Here is a 17,251-nt window from a genome sequence, read left to right as displayed (position 1 = left end):
ACGAAGTTTGAGACCGGGCCCATGTGAATGCTGTTACACTTGATGGTGGTCTTGCGTATTTTGTTGATCTATTTCTATACAATATGCTATCTTCTGGATTGAACTAGGTCCAAATTGCTTTTTAGCAGTAATTTAAGTCCAATTCCAGTGAGCAGAGTGTAGTTATCTGGATAACTAATATCTAGAAGCAAAGCAGAAAGTTTACGTCATTCTGTACAGTATCAAATGTTGTTTGATAGTAATAATAAGTTTTTATTCCAACCAAGCAGGACCTGCACCTGATCTCAGCTTCTTGAATTAATAAATGTGGGATCTCTAAGGCAGCATCAATAAATTAGAAGAAGCTCCTGTCTGGCTGGAAGGCAAACCTGATGCCACTGAATCACAAGGACAAGAAGACAGACTTTTTGTGTAATTATACAGGAGCAATATTAATCAATCAGCCCTTAAACACAACCAACGGAACTGACGTAATGTCTCAGAAAAGCTTAAATGGTTACTAATGCAAATAGGAGCTCACAGTGTCTCAATGTTAATCAACCAAATGTAAAAACCACCCAGCTGGTCCCAAAGGTGTTTGGATTAGACTAAATGTTCTAAGATTCGCTCAGCCAAAACTGAATTTACACTATTTGTTCCTCATCCCAAATGTAGTCAATATACGAGCGTTCTTCAAAAAGTTTCCGCACTTTTAAAAAATATATTTTAAAAAATGCATTTTCTCCCCTTTTTCTCCCTTTTAGCGCGTCCAATTGCCCGATTGCATCATGCTTCCTCCCACCAATGCCGATCCCTGCTCTGATTGAAGAGAACGAAGCTAACCCACACCCCCTCCGACACGTGGGCAGCATGCCGTATGCATCTTATCACCTACACTTTGACGAGTGCAGTGCAGTGCAGCTCAGCGTTGTGTATGGAGAGACACACCCTGAAAGCATTCTTTTCTCATCTCTGTGCAGGCACCATCAATCAGCCAGCAGAGGCTGCAATTGCACCAGTCATGAGAGAGAGACCCCATCCGGCTTAGTCCCACCCATATCTGACCCAGGCCAATCGTTGTTCATGTGGCTGCTCAGCCTTAGACGGCAGGCAGAGCTGAGATTCGATACGATGTATTCGAGATCCCAGATCTGGTTCCAGCGTGCGTTTTAACCGCTGCGCCACCTGAGCGGCCGTTTCCGCACTTTTTTTTAACTGTATTTATTAAGAATTTCAAAAACAAATGACATCACTTTTCAACATGGTCCCTTTCCGATGCATTTTTCACAGCATCGTACCAACTTTTTAATGCTATCAGCAAAACATTTTTTTGGTTGAGCGCATAGCCACTGATGCACATGAAAATCTTCTTCCTCTTAAAGCTTCTTTGAGCGTACAAAAAGGTGGAAATCAGATGGTTCTAAATCCGGACTATAAGCTCTCTCTCAGTCTCTCAGACTCGATCAATTACTAATCCTCCCACCCTCACCGTTTCCAACCAAAATATTAAAGTGTGGAAACTTTATTATGTTTGCTTCTTTAGCAAAGAAATTTGGTGATAAAAAGGTCCATTTATTATTAGAGTATCAAAGTTCCAGAGCAAAATAATAAAGCAAACACCGGGCACCAAATACCTCTTGGTTAATCCACTACAAACTGGCTATACAAAGAGTGGATGTTGCTTTTCTCCTACATCAATGTTGTACATTCTGGTTGCAATATACTATTAGAAACCAAATTTAAACCACAGACAGGAGTTGTGTAGAGTCGTTGGAGCATTTAAAAAAAAAACAACAGCATTATTTTAAAACTTTGAGTGGTAAAAAAAGAAGAGGCCTCATATAAAAAGAGGCAGAGATATACTACAGTTCAATAATGCTGAACATCAGGATGAGCGCTAACCAGATTTAATCATAACACTTTCCACATCGATCCAGATTGGCTTTGAGCTCCATCATTTGGGATCCTCCTACACACAGCTTCTCTCTGAAATAAACCACACATACAAACAGAAATGTAACCAGAGCAGAGCAATAGTGGAGACGGACTCCGCAATCTGTAAACTCATTAATGTTAGGCAGGTGTAGAAAATTAATGATAATGGCTTCAATCAGTGAATTGTATGCATCTGTTGGTCAGGATGCTGTGGAATCACAGCTGGCGGTGTGGGTGATTTCACCATTTGCAAGTTCTACCTGTGTCCAAGTAATGAGATATTGGTGTGTCAGGTTATGTGTTTGTTGTGTTTGTTTATTAGGATTTTAACGTCATGTTTTACACTTTGGTTACATTTATGTCAGGAACAGTAGTTACTCATTACACAAGGTTCATCAGTTCACAAGGTTATATCAAACACAGTCATGAACAATTTAGTGTCTCACCTCACTTGCATGTCTTTAGAGACGGGGAGAACATGCAAACTCCACACAGAAAGGACCGGGACCGCCCCACCTGGGAATTGCCACCCACTTAGCCACCGTGCCGCCCCAAGTTATTGCTTTACAACCTCAGTGAACATAAAGCATCATACAAAGCGCAACAAGTCAAACCTAGATGTGAATAAGCAACAGCAGAAGACCAGATCAGGTTCCATTCCTGTCGACCAGAAACAGGCTACAGTGGGCACAGGGTTACAGAAACAAAACAGCTAAAGATTGGAACAATGTTGCCTGCTAAGATGAATTTTGATTTCTGCTCCGGCACGCAGATAAAGTCAGCATAAAAAGCATATATTTATAGAAATGCCTTGTGTTAACAGTCTAGACAGATGGTGGTATTCCAGTGTGGGAAATGTCTTTGTGCCATACAGCACAACATACAAGTCATCCTAAACTGCTTTTATTAACATGACAATAAGCTGAATGAACTTCGATGGCCTCCTCAGTCACCAGATATGAATTCAGTCTCCAGACATAACAGCTTTATAAAGCTCACAACCCACAGTTGGTATTTACTGGATCTTGAAGGTGCAGATTTAATGCTATGACTGTTTTTTGTAGCTGTATCTTAGCAACTACACAACTACTACCTGAGTGACTTTAAAGACTCTCCTTGAAGCATGAAATCATTTTCCAGGTACTGTGACTCCTACAGCAGGAAAACGATTAGTCTGCCACTTGAAAACTCATGTACATGAGTGCTTATTGTAAAAGCTTATTTATAACCTGGACCTGCTCCTAACTGGCAAATCAATCGGCAAATTAGAATTCACCTCTGCAGCTGTGTTAGAAAAACTGATTAATTCACTTTACATTTTTATGTGGTGTTTGGTTTTTTTGTATATCGAAAGGTACAACCCCAAATCAGAAAGAGTTGGGACAGAATGGAAAATGCAGATAATTAAAAAACAAAACAAAAAAATGCAGTGTTTTTTACATTTACTTTGACTTCTATTTAATTGCAGGCAGTATGAACTCAAGATATTTCAAGTTTTGTCTGGTCCCCTTTATTACAGCAGTGATCCCCAACCACCGGGCTGCGGACTGGTACCGGTCTGTGGGCTATTTATTACCGGGCCACACAGAAAAAATTAATAATTGGAGATCGCTAGAAAAGCAGTTTTTGGGTTCTATTTCGGGTGTTATTATCTTATTGTCACCCCTAGGTGGGATCAGCGTCTTGTTCTAGCAAAAAAAAGCTCATTTTACACTGTTTGTGAGCAATATTATTATTATTATTTTTTTTTTTACCCCTTTTCTCCCACTTTTAGCGCATCTAATTTCTACTCGTCAATCATCCTCTCACTAATGCTGGTCCCTGCTCCTGACTGGGGAGGACGAGGCTGCTCCACGCCTCCTCCGAAACGTGCACAGCAATTGAACATCTTATCACCTACACTGGACGAGCGCAGTGCGGTACAGCGCTGTGCACGGAGAGCCACACCCCCTACCGCACTCCTTTCCCATCTCTGTGCAGGCGCCACCAACCAGCCAGCAAAGGTTGTAATCGCACTTGTCTGAGAGAGAGTCCCCATCCGGCTTTTAGTCCCGCCCCTTATCTGAACAACAGGCCAATCGTTGTTCATGTAGCCACTCAGCTTTAGCCAGCAAGGCAGAGCCGAGATTCGATACGATGTATTCGAGATCTCAGCTCTGGTGAACAGCGTGTGTTTTACCACTGCACCACCTGAGCGGCTAGCAATATATTAAATCCTCTCTTCCCCGCCGGTCTGTGAAATGATATCTTATATGAAATCGGTCCATGGTGCAAAAAAGGTTAGGAAACGATGATTTACAGTATTATTATCATCACTTGCTATCCTCTGCACTGAAATGTCTTGTGTTGTGAGAAGGAATGGCAACGTTACAAAGTGGTAAATGCTTTACCGTCCCAACTTTGTGTTGCAGGCCTGAAATGCAGAAATGAATGTATTTTAACAAATGAAAAACAGTTTACCAAACAAAACATGAAATATCTTGGGTTCATACAGTCTGTGATAAAATAAAAGTCAAAGTAAGTGTAAGAAACGCTGCATTTTTTTTCTCATTTTCGACACTGTCCCAATTTTTGGGGTGTTGTGTGTCTTGAAGCATTGCTACAAATACAGATACTGATACAGGCTGTGTCTGCTGCAACACTTCCTATTTCAGCGCTGCATGACAATAACTCACAGGAAGCAGATCACTCGTACACAGGAAGTGGCTAAGACAGTATGAGAAATCGGAGTTATGAATATTCTGAATTTTTTGTTAAGTCAGGGCAAAGAGAATGTTTTGGTGATTAAGATCATTAAGATTAAAAGTGCTCAATAATTTAAAGTAAATTAAATGTCACAGTTAGTTTACTTTATGGCCATATGTATGTGGACACCTTCTCTATTACTAAGTTCAGCTGTTTCAGACACACCCATTGTTTGTTTATTAGGATTTTAATGTCATGTTCTACACTTTTGGTTACATTCATAACAGGAACGTTAGTTTATCACACAAGGTTCATCACCTCTCAAGGTTATATCGAACACAGTCATGGACAATTTTGTATCTCCAATTCACCTCACTTGCATGTCTTTGGACTGTGGGAGGAAACCGGAGCACCCACGCAGACACGGGGAGAACATGCAAACTCCACACAGAAAGGACCCCGACCCACCTGGGGATCGAACCCAGGATCTTCTTGCTGTGAGGCGACAGTGCTACCCACTCAGCCACTGTGCCGTACACACCCATTGTGAACAGGTGACCTCTTCCCCACTGAACACTTTTAACTTGATGCAGCATGAACTGTAATGTTGATTGCTGGTCCTCTCATCCAACATCACTGCTTGACCTTAAAACCTTCTCACAAGACTGGAGGCTGTTTATAGCTGCAAAGGGAGAGCCAACTCCATATTAATGCCAATGATTTGTAATGGGATGTCAAACAAGTTTATGGCAATTTTGTCCATTTAATGAATTAATAACAAAGCACATAGAGGAACTGAATTATTAAAGAGTGAATTATATGCTAGAGCATTTGTAAGTACTAACGCTGTTAATTTGTGATGTAAGTACTTTTCAACTCCCTATTTTAACATACATCGATCAGGGATAACATTATGACCACCTTCCTAATATTGTGTTGGTCCCCCTTTTGCTGCCAAAACAGCCCTGCAACTGTGATGCACTGTGTATTCTGACATCTTTCTATCAGAACCAGCATTAACTTCTTCAGCAATCTGAGCTACAGTAGCTCGTCTGTTCGCTCCCCACGTGCATCAATGAGCCTTGGCCGCCCATGACCCTGTCTGCGGTTTACCACTGTTCCTTCCTTGGACCACTTTTGATAGATACTGACCACTGCAGACCGGGAACACCCCACAAGAGCTGCAGTTTTGGAGATGCTCTGACCCAGTCGTCTACCCATCACAATTTGGCCCTTGTCAAACTCGCTCAAATCCTCATGCTTGCCCAATTTCCCCTCTTCTAACACATTAACTTTGAGGATAAAATGTTCACTTGTTGGCTAATATATCCCACCTACTAAAAGGTGCCATGATTAAGAGATAATCAGTGTTATTTACTTCACCTGTCAGTGGTTAGAATGTTATGCCTGGTCAGTGTATATTTGTTTATGCTCAAAAATATATTTTTATAAAAAAACGATGCAAAATAAAACTTGCTGAAGACTTGTTTTTCCTCACTCTGCCTTGAGCTAGGCGTTTTGTAACACAACACTATTTAAAAGACAGGTTGACCTAAGAAAGACAAAGCTGCAGATGAGCAAAACAGTCTGACTTCCAAGAATAATTTGCTCTCCTCTCACTCTTGCTAGCACAGTTTTTTTCCACTGCTTAACGTTACATAACACAAAAAAAGAATTCAGTGCACATTCATTCCACAGCCCTCCCTCTCTCATTTTTCCTCTTTTTTTAAACTCTGTTTATGTAAGAGCAGAACAGGCTGAAACATGAGGTTTGCAGCAGTGTATTTTAAAGCATGCTTGCTCAAACAATATATGGACATAATGTATGTGGACACCTGAGCATCACACCTATGATCTTGTTGCAAAACACTTTCCAAAACTTGTGGACCATATTAATTTTTCCACAGGTTTTCAATTGGGTTTTGGTCTAGGGATTAAAAGAGTCACAGCAAAGCTTGATTCTGTGGTCATGAAACCACTTTTAAGTGAACAGATGTACATTTTGGATCATTATCCCATTGGAAGATCCAACTATGATCCAAATATAACATAGGCTTAAGGTTACCAGATTTGCATTTATAACCTGGCACTTACACCGATCAGCCATAACATTAAAACCACCTCCTTGTTTCTACACTCACTGTCCATTTTATCTTTGTAGTTCTACAATTACTGACTGTAGTCCATCTGTTCCTCTGCATGCTTTGTTAGCCCCCTTTCATGCTGTTCTTCAATGGTCAGGACTCTCCCATGACCACTACAGAGTAGGTATTATTTGGGTGGTGGATGATTCTCAGCACTGCAGTGACACTGACATGGTGGTGGTGTGTTAGTGTGTGTTGTGCTGGTATGAGTGGATAAGACACAGCAGCACTGATAGAGTTCTGTGGTGGCCTTGTGTGGGTCCTGACCATTGAGGAACAGGGTGAAAACAGCCTAAAACAGTATATAGAGAAACACATGGACTACAGTCAGTAATTGTAGAACTACAAAGTGCTTCTATATGGTAAGTGAAGCTGATAAAATGGACAGTGATTTTAACTTCATGTTTTACACTCTTTGATTACATTCATGACAGGACAGGTAGTTACTGCTTACACAAGATTCATCACTTCACAAGTTAAATGTCAAACAGTCATGGAAAATTTTGTATCTCCAATTGATCTTACTTACTTGTCTTTGGACTGTGGGAGGAGGAAACCACAGATACGGGGATAACATGCAAACTCTACACAGAAAGGATCCAGATCCCCATTGGGGATCGAGCCACCCACTGAGCCACCGTGCAGCCCCAAATATGTCATGTAAACTAGAATATTACAAGTGTACCACCTTTTTTGTGGGCGTATTTGCCTTTTATAAAGCTAAACCCACCTTCTATTGTCAAAAGCTTTTGTCTTTCTAAACAAAGATAGAACCCAGTTCAAGTTAAAGTTTCACTAGCCCCTAGCAAACTCAGAAAGTTTACTCTGTGTGATAAGATAAATGAAAAGATTATTTGGAACGCTACTCCAAATAGTTTGTTGGCACAATGATGGATCTCATTATACTTGTAATTAAAAAAAAAAAAACCACTAGATATGTGAAAATGTTTTTTGGTAGGGTAAAGCATTACTCCTATTTTAATTGTTGGATTAAGCTAATTAACCAGATTTTTCATGACCCTTTTACCAACCTTTACAGAGGATCCAATCATTCTTGAGCTAACCGTACACACAGCATAACCAAAAAAGGTAAAATGTTTAGGGGTAGGGTGTACAGGGACAGGGCACTGATGTCATCTGATGTCATTCTACAGGGTCATTATGACTGCCTGTGAGGAAATTTAACTTTAAAATTCTAATGCAAAACAGGTTGGGTAAACAGTGTGTTCACAGGAATGAAAGCGTTGCACAAAACACATGGATCTCAGAAACACAGGATTGCATTGTGAGGCTTCACACACACCAATAACTTTAAATGAGAGGTAATTAAGAGGAGCTACCACAGGGAAGGTTTTGGGAGGTGGAAGGTACCTTCCATAGAGTTGTCTATGGAAACCCACATGGATAAGAATAACACTGATAGTAACCAGTGGCAAAGATCAATCCAAGGTCCTAAGGACCCTGGAGCTGTGCAACACCCGAACCACCATATTAATTATCATTAATAAAATCTGAATTTTACTCATGTGTTAGTGATTGAAACAATCATAATTTAAATAAATAGTAATTTTGGCAACCAGACTTGTGGACTAATGACAAAATGGCAAATATGATATAAATTATATAAATACTAACATTTCTAATCTTTATGGAATGTGATTCTGTGGGACTGCCAATATTGAACAGGAAGCAATTCAGATATTGTTTTTACAATAATAATACTATAAACTAAGTCAAATGGCAAATTATCCAAGCCAACATACACAAGCATTTAGTTTCACTGATTTAAACTAAAGCTTTGTGAGCTTGACCTCCAGCAGTGCTCGCTGGACACTGAACTGTCATCTCCTGCCGAGTGAAGGGATAAATATAACCTTCACTAAATTACATTTCACACACTCATCATGTCTTATACCTGAGGCTCAGTGCAGAGATTGGAGGAGAGACTTACACCCTAATGCAGCGTGAAAATTAAACCCAATTGATCCCAATTGTGTATTTCCCCCTTTTTCTCCCAATCAAATCATATTCAATTACCCAGACATATCACTCCTTACCACTGCAGAACCCTTCCCTGACTGAGGAGGTAGTCAACCACTTCCTTTCACCTGCCCAAGGCGGGTTCACACAGTCATGCATTGATTTCTATTATTTATCGCCTCTGTGTAGACGCCTTGACCAGTCAGCAAAGCCTGCCATTGTATTGTTAATGAGGAATCCCTTTGGGCATCCTCCCTCAGACACAGCCGTCTGTGTAGGGTACTGGCTGGCCAATAACAGAACTGAGATTTGAACTCCAGAACTTGAGAGCTTAAATACCAGCTATAATAACAATATAATAACAATGAGTATTATTATTATTACTAATATTAGCATTAGCTCATGTATGTCCAAATACTGTTGCTGTGGGACGTTGTAGCCTAGAGGTTAAGGTACTGGACTAGTAATCAGAAGGTCACTGGTTCAATCCCCACCACTGTCAGGTTGCTGCACTTGGGCCCTTGAGAAAGGCCCTTAACCCTCAATTGCTTAGACTGTATACTGTCACAGTACTGTAAGTCGCTTTGGATAAAGGCGTCTGCTAAATGCTGAAAATGTAAATACTGCACTTGCTAAGTTCTTCACACAGAATTGACACCCCATTTTCAGTGCATGTTAATTAAAAGCAGCTGACATTGTGTTTTTTTAAATTTTTTGCAATGGGATCAGCCACTTTGCAAAGTTTAACTGGTGGTCAAGAAGTCAACGGTTAAATATATAAATCATTACATTTTTAGATTGTATTTTCATACTCTATTAAAGCTTGAGGGTGAGAAAGATGTGCTTGTGTGTGTGTGCCTGTGTGTGTGTGCCTGTGTGTGCTTCACATCACACTACTAAATGATTGACGTTTATAGCCGATTTTACGGCGCCCCTGGGCAGACACCTGAACAGACTTTTACCTTGAAAACCACAGCAGTAGGCAATAAATCTAGCAGCTAAAACTCCTCAACAAATTGACACTGGGGGTAGTTTCAAGGGTTGCAAAACAACCCCCCACTATAAATGGCTTAACATTTACTCTTTCCAGGTTTTGTTAGATGTAACAATGACTGTAGTAAAATCTGACACAATAAATGTCTATCTGGTGTGAAGGATTTCAGTATCAACCAAAAATGGAAAGAAATTTCACTTACAAAACTAATTAATGCATAATTAGTGTCCTCAGTTCCCAAACTAATAAAAAGTCTCAGAAATAGGCAACGTGATGGAACAAAGGGGTGAACACACCTCTCGTCCAATGGAGTGTTCTGCAGGCAATCAATTTTGAATGTGTGTGTGTTTTTTTTTTTTATACTGTATATACAAAATACAATGAAGTTGATAAATGAAGACATGGAAGTCTTTTATCAGTTAACTTAAGATTCAACTCTCATAAATAGGAGAGACCCTGACATGGTGGTGGTGTGTTAGTGTGTGTTTGCTGGACTGAGAATAATCCACCAACCAAAATATATCCAGCCAACAGCGCCCCGTGGGCAGCGTCCTGTGACCACTGATGAAGGTCTAGAAGATGACCAACTCAAACAGCAGCAATAGATGAGCGATCGTCTCTAACTTCACATCTACAAGGTGGACCAACTAGGTAGGAGTGGACAGTGAGTGGACACGGTATTTAAAAACTCCAGCAGCATTGCTGTGTCTGATCCACTCATACCAGCACAACACACACTAACACACCACCACCATGTCATTGTCACTGCAGTGCTGAGAATGATCCACCACCTAAATAATACCTGCTCTGTAGTGGTCCTGTGGGGGACCAACATGAAAGGGGGCTAACAAAGCATGTAGAGAAACAGATGGACTACAGTCAGTAATTGTAGAACTACAAAGTGCTTTTATATGATAAGTGGAGCTGATAAAATGGACAGTGAGTGTAGGTGGTTTTAATGTTATGGCTGATCAGTGTATAAAATAAAAATATTACAATTTATATCATAGGAGAAACTTAGTGTCTACTGTTTGTGGGCCAGTGATAGCTCAGTGGTTAAGGTACTGGACTAGTAAACAGAAGGTTGCCGGTTCAAGCCCCGCTACCACCACCAAGTTGCCACTGTTGGGTCCCTGAGCAAGGCCCTTAACCCTCAATTGCTCATCGTGTTCCGCTCATTGTGTAAGTCGCTTTGGATAAAAGCGTCTGCTAAATGCTGAAAATGTAAATGTAGTGTCAACATCACACTTGTCCATTGTTGCAGGTACAAAATCTTCTGTGACCTTGCTACTAGCACTTCCACCTTGCTTTATTCAAGTAATACAACACACCTGCAGCACTGATTTTAAGATTCAGAATGTCGTGACCTTGGTATTCACAGTTACCGCTATCAGGTTAATGATCAAAGCAGGAAACAAAGCGGGATCGTGTGTGTTTGTGGTGTTGAATGTCAGCGAGTCCTCACAAGGCCCACGCAGCTCACGACAAGGTCGTCAAGACACTGTTTGTGTGTTCCGGAGTGTAGTTTTACACACTCTAGGTGAGAACAATTGGGTAACCAGGTCTGAATCATGCGGGACAGACACAAACAGAGATCGGATTGAAGGGGAGTGTTTCATTTAAACAAACAGAGATCAAATTGTTGAGGGGGTTAGTTAATTTTAAAAGCTTATGGCTTATGTGTATGTGTGCTTTGTAGGGGGTGCCCTACCAACAATTTTTTTGGGAGAAGTGGTCGGTAATGGTGTACACAGCACTGCTAGTGTCAGCAAGAGTCAAAAGCAGGTATTAGATGGTACAACGCAACTGCATCAAAGGTTAAGATTTATACAGGTATCACAATCCTACAAACCCCAATTACATAAAAGTTGGGACATTTCGTAAATGCAATAAAAAGAAGAATCTGTGATTTGTTAATTGTCTTCAATCTTTAACTGATAAAAGACAGAAAAGATTTCCAATGCTTTCATCATATGATCAACTTCATCATATTTTGTATATAATTATATAGAAACACATTCAAAAATAACTGCCTGCAAAACACTCAGGGGCGTGTTTACCCCTGTGTTACATCACCTTTCCTATTTTAGACTTTTTATTAGTTTGGGAACTGAATACACTAATTATTCCAGTTTTGTAAGTAAAATTTCTGTCCATTCTTGCTTGATACAAGACTCCAGCTGCCCAACAGCTCCTCTTAATGCTGCACCATACATTTTAAATAGGAGACCTGGAGACTACAGACAGGCCAGTCAAGCACACTCACTCACAGTTATGGAGAATACAGAATAAGACCAGGCATCGTCTTGCTGAAATTATTATGGACTTCCAGGAAAAAATGTCACCTTAATGAAAGCATGAGTCTTTAAAATCCCAATATATGCCTCCATGGTAGAGTCACATGGTATTATATTTATATATTTATAGTTGTGGCATTTAGCTGACGCTTTTATCCAAAGCTTACAATCTTGCTTAGGGGCCCAACAGAGGCAAATTGGCAGTGATGGCAACCTTCTGATTACTAGTTCAGTACCTTGACCACTGAGCTACTGCTGCCCAGTAGTGACATGGTACTGTCCTTCCATAAGTACGTACCACCACATATGGCTTTGTCTTTGTGTTAAACAGTTCCAGGGTGCATGTATTGATGCAGCGGTGGACTGTGTTAAGTGACAATGGTTTTCCGAAGTACTCCTAAGCCCATGTGGATATATTCATGACAGCAGCATGATGGTTTCTCATGCCATGCTGTCTGACAGCTCAAAGCTTACACATTCAACAGTGGTTTCCAGCTTTGCCCAATATGGACTGAGATCTCTCCAGATAGCTTGAATCTTTTCACAATATTATAAACAGTAGATGGTGAATCTTGCATTGAAAATTTGAGGTATGGCACAGAGTGATGATCCATGACCTATCATTGTTTGTAAAGACTGATCCTATGGTGGATCCTCTTTTATAACCATTCCTGGTACCGGTTACCAATTCACCTGCTTATTGTGAAACGTGTAACTTATTCTATAAACGTATCACTCTTTTTTGACTTTGTTCCAGCTTTTTAGAATGTGTTGCAGGCATCCAATTCTAAATGTGTTTCTGTTTACAAAATGCAATGAAGCTGATCAGTGAAAATGTTGGAAATCTTTTCCTTCTACTTGTATTAATTAAATAAAGATCTAAGGGCATTAACAGATCACAAATCCCTCTTTTGATTGCATTATATGAGAAGTCCTTTTTTTTTTTTTTTTTTGGGAAAATAGGGTTTGTAAATATGCTCCACTTCCCTATATAATAAGTGTTCAGAGCCAAAACAGGCAGCTATGTTTGAGTATGTATATACTTGTATTTTTGTGTAATATGGGTTGGTTCTTGATGTACAGAATTTAAGAACCACTTCTCAAAACCTACCTGTATTCCTGATGAGACAGGCACTCAAGCAGGTCCTGGGCATTAAATCGTGGTTCCATGGCAGCAATCTGAAACAGAGAGTCATGTTTTTGGTTTATTTTTAACCTTTATTTTTAATCATTTCAGTGCATGTTTTCGTCAGGTTTACTCTGGTAATTCTATGGTGAAAGTTTCTGGCTGAAACGTGGACCTGAGGCAGCACTGTTTAACCGACCTTTTATGTATTAAGTCAGTTTTCTTTAACCAACAGCCTGCGGACGTGTTGGTGGGAAATTTTGTAAACACAGGATATTTTAAAGAACGCATTAGGTGAAGCATGGTCAATGAAATACCATGGTTTAACGGTATGAAGTGAGGCATGACTAGTGGTTATAACCTCTAAATGACTTTGTTTTGACTGTTTTCAATGCTGGCTCATTATTCAGGCTTTACCTGGTAATAAATAATCTTCTCTCAGTATATTAAGGGACATTCATTTATTAGAAATCTTTAATTTATGTATGTAGTCTACATAAATTGTGTTTGCAATAATCTGCTCTAGTGCTCTGGCAGGGCAAGTAATACTGAAAATATGGAGTAAATGCTGAATGAGGATCATTTATATACAAACAACAAACTTGAGCTGTGCTTCCACCTAAATTCTCTTATTTTACTTGGCTCATGTGATTATTTACTAGCTTGTTGTATAACTGTGAATGTTTAATGATGTATTTTGTAATATGCAACCTTCTTCCTTCTGTATACTGTCTTCTATTTTTTGTAATTGAAAGGATTTTATTTACAGTAAACATCAAGCAGGCCTGTTACGTTTTAAAACCCAGTTTTGTATGGGAAGACTGTTCAAATAAGGTTCATATTAATAAGATAATTTCACAACATACTCAACAAATGCAGCTCACTAGGATATTTTTATCACTATGTTATATATATCTTTAAATCTAGGACAAAACCACACCACCATGCATGAGTTACCCTGAATTCATTCACCTCCATGTTTTACCAAGGCTGTTTCATGTGGGGTCTGCTTTATCACTTTGTACAGAATCACATGGTGCAATGCAGTAACACATTCCGGACAGGGCGCCACTCCATCGCAGGGACTCGGCTATATCCACTCCCAGACATAGCCGATCATGTCTGCAGCACCGCTGAGGATTGGAACTCTGGATCAGAGCGGTAGCAGGCTATTTACCGCTGCTTTTTACCACTGCGCCACCCGAGCGCCTATGGGTTACCATATGATTAGGAAAATCAACCCCAAAACAATATCTTTAAAAGCACTTGAGAAAAACACAAACAACATTTTTTTTTTAAGTTTTAACAACCAACCAGACAGGACGCCACTCCATCACAGGGACTTGGCTACCTCCACATCCAGACAAAGCCAATCATGTCTGTATGTAGACACCCAACCGGTGCAGCACATCTGAGGATTGGAACCCTGGATCAGAGCCGTAGTGGGTTACTGAAATTGGCTCAGCCAATCAGATTTTAGGACCGGAACTATCCGTTTTATAATGATTATTTTAGAATGCCTTTATTTGCCATATATTCATATACAGGTGTACAGTAAAACGAACATTCTTTCTTTACAAATCCCAGCTTGTTTGGAAGCTGGGGTCAGAGCGCAAGGTCAGTCATAGTACAGTGCCCCTGAAGCCAAGAGGGTTAAGAGCCTTGCTCAAGGGCCCAACAGTAGCTGTTTTTTATGACCCCATTTTATGATGATTTTATAAGCTACACTTATCATACTAAGGAAATTTGTGAATATACATTTACAGATGGTAGCCCATCTGTTGTTTTGTACACCTTGCTGCAGCTCTCACTAATACCTGCCCCACCTGCATTAACCAATACCTCAGTTTTGCATATGAATGACAGAATGCTTACGTAAATAAAACTCAGTGTGCTTCCTATTTACCTTAGCTTAGAATAAAGCAAATAAAATGCGTTGTTTATCTTACCGTACTAGTTTGAATAAAGGCAAGCAGAGCCTGAGCGTCTTCTACAGTGCTGTCTACAGAAAGTAACCTGCAATAGAAAAACAACACATTGCACTACAACCAGAGTATGAAATAAACACAGCCTACCAACCAAATGTAGCTGGACATACACAGACGTTTATATACACTGATCAGCCATAACATAAAACCACCTCCTGGTTTCTACACTCACTGTCCATTTTATCAGCTCCACTTACCATATAGAAGCACTTTGTAGTTCTACAATTACTGACTGTAGTCCATCTGCTTCTCTATATACCTTTTAAGCCTGCTTTCACCCTGTTCTTCAATGGTCAGAAGTTCAGTAATTGTAGAACTACAAAGTGCTTCTATATGGTAAGTGGAGCTGGTAAAATGGACAGTGGAGATGGTCATAATGTTATGGCTGATCAGTGTACTATTGTAAAAGCCACATATTTTATGGTCTTGGATTCCAATGATCCCTTGAACTTTTCTTATTTTGTAATTGAATACTTTTGCTGGACATCGTTGCTCCAAAAATTTTATAAGCTGAGTTTTTGTTTATGTTTGTTTCTTGTCCAGTAGCCTCTAATCCTACGTTGAAGTAATACTTGCTTGACTGTGGAGAGTGAACACTGATGCCCATGTTCCAACAGTTCCAAATACAGTGTATCACAAAAGTGAGTACACCCCTCACATTTCTGCAGATATTTAAGTATATCTTTTCATGGGACAACACTGACAAAATGACACTTTGACACAATGAAAAGTAGTCTGTGTGCAGCTTATATAACAGTGTAAATTTACTCTTCCCTCAAAATAACTCAATATACAGCCATTAATGTCTAAACCACCGGCAACAAAAGTGAGTACACCCCTAAGAGACTACACCCCTAAATGTCCAAATTGAGCACTGCTTGTCATTTTCCCTCCAAAATGTCATGTGATTTGTTAGTGTTACTAGGTCTCAGGTGTGCATAGGGAGCAGGTGTGTTCAATTTAGTAGTACAGCTCTCACACTCTCTCATACTGGTCACTGAAAGTTCCAACATGGCACCTCATGGCAAAGAACTCTCTGAGGATCTTAAAAGACGAATTGTTGCGCTACATGAAGATGGCCAAGGCTACAAGAAGATTGCCAACACCCTGAAACTGAGCTGCAGCACAGTGGCCAAGATCATCCAGCGTTTTAAAAGAGCAGGGTCCACTCAGAACAGACCTCGCGTTGGTCGTCCAAAGAAGCCGAGTGCACGTGCTCAGCGTCACATCCAACTGCTGTCTTTGAAAGATAGGTGCAGGAGTGCTGTCAGCATTGCTGCAGAGATTGAAAAGGTGGGGGGTCAGCCTGTCAGTGCTCAGACCATACGCCGCACACTACATCAAATTGGTCTGCATGGCTGTCACCCCAGAAGGAAGCCTCTTCTGAAGTCTCTACACAAGAAAGCCCGCAAACAGTTTGCTGAAGACATGTCAACAAAGGACATGGATTACTGGAACCATGTCCTATGGTCTGATGAGACCAAGATTAATTTGTTTGGTTCAGATGGTCTCAAGCATGTGTGGCGGCAATCAGGTGAGGAGTACAAAGATAAGTGCGTCATGCCTACAGTCAAGCATGGTGGTGGGAATGCCATGGTCTGGGGCTGCATGAGTGCAGCAGGTGTTGTGGAGTTACATTTCATTGAGGGACACATGAACTCCAATATGTACTGTGAAATACTGAAGCAGAGCATGATCCCCTCCCTCCGGAAACTGGGTCGCAGGGCAGTGTTCCAGCATGATAATGACCCCAAACACACCTCTAAGACGACCACTGCTTTACTGAAGAGGCTGAGGGTAAAGGTGATGGACTGGCCAAGCATGTCTCCAGACCTAAACCCAATAGAACATCTTTGGGGCATCCTCAAGCGGAAGGTGGAGGAGCGCAAAGTCTCGAATATCCGCCAGCTCCGTGATGTCGTCATGGAGGAGTGGAAAAGCATTCCAGTGGCAACCTGTGAAGCTCTGGTAAACTCCATGCCCAGGAGAGTTAAGGCAGTTCTGGGAAATAATGGTGGCCACACAAAATATTGACACTTCAGGAACTTTCACTAAGGGGTGTACTCACTTTTGTTGCCGGTGGTTTAGACATTAATGGCTGTATATTGAGTTATTTTGAGGGA

At 40.5% G+C, this 17,251-nt stretch overlaps 1 protein-coding gene across 2 annotated transcripts in view; it reads right to left on the bottom strand.

Annotated features, from left to right (window-relative positions):
- Nucleotides 1-1,544: 1,544 nt before the first annotated feature.
- Nucleotides 1,545-17,251, bottom strand: part of swt1 (SWT1 RNA endoribonuclease homolog) — a 38,115-nt gene continuing 22,408 nt past the window's right edge. For both annotated transcript variants that reach the window (XM_063001138.1, XM_063001139.1), the window contains exons 16-18: nt 15,090-15,156; nt 13,126-13,193; nt 1,545-1,965 (exon numbers count right to left, since the gene is read on the bottom strand). In XM_063001138.1, coding sequence (XP_062857208.1) covers nt 1,887-1,965; nt 13,126-13,193; nt 15,090-15,156 — 214 coding nt within the window. In that variant the 3' untranslated portion in view covers nt 1,545-1,886. The remainder of the gene's footprint in view (nt 1,966-13,125; nt 13,194-15,089; nt 15,157-17,251) is intronic.

Source organism: Trichomycterus rosablanca, chromosome 9 (assembly GCF_030014385.1).
Source record: "Trichomycterus rosablanca isolate fTriRos1 chromosome 9, fTriRos1.hap1, whole genome shotgun sequence".
Taxonomy (NCBI): Eukaryota; Metazoa; Chordata; class Actinopteri; order Siluriformes; family Trichomycteridae; genus Trichomycterus; species Trichomycterus rosablanca.
This window is presented reverse-complemented; position numbering and strand designations above follow the sequence as displayed.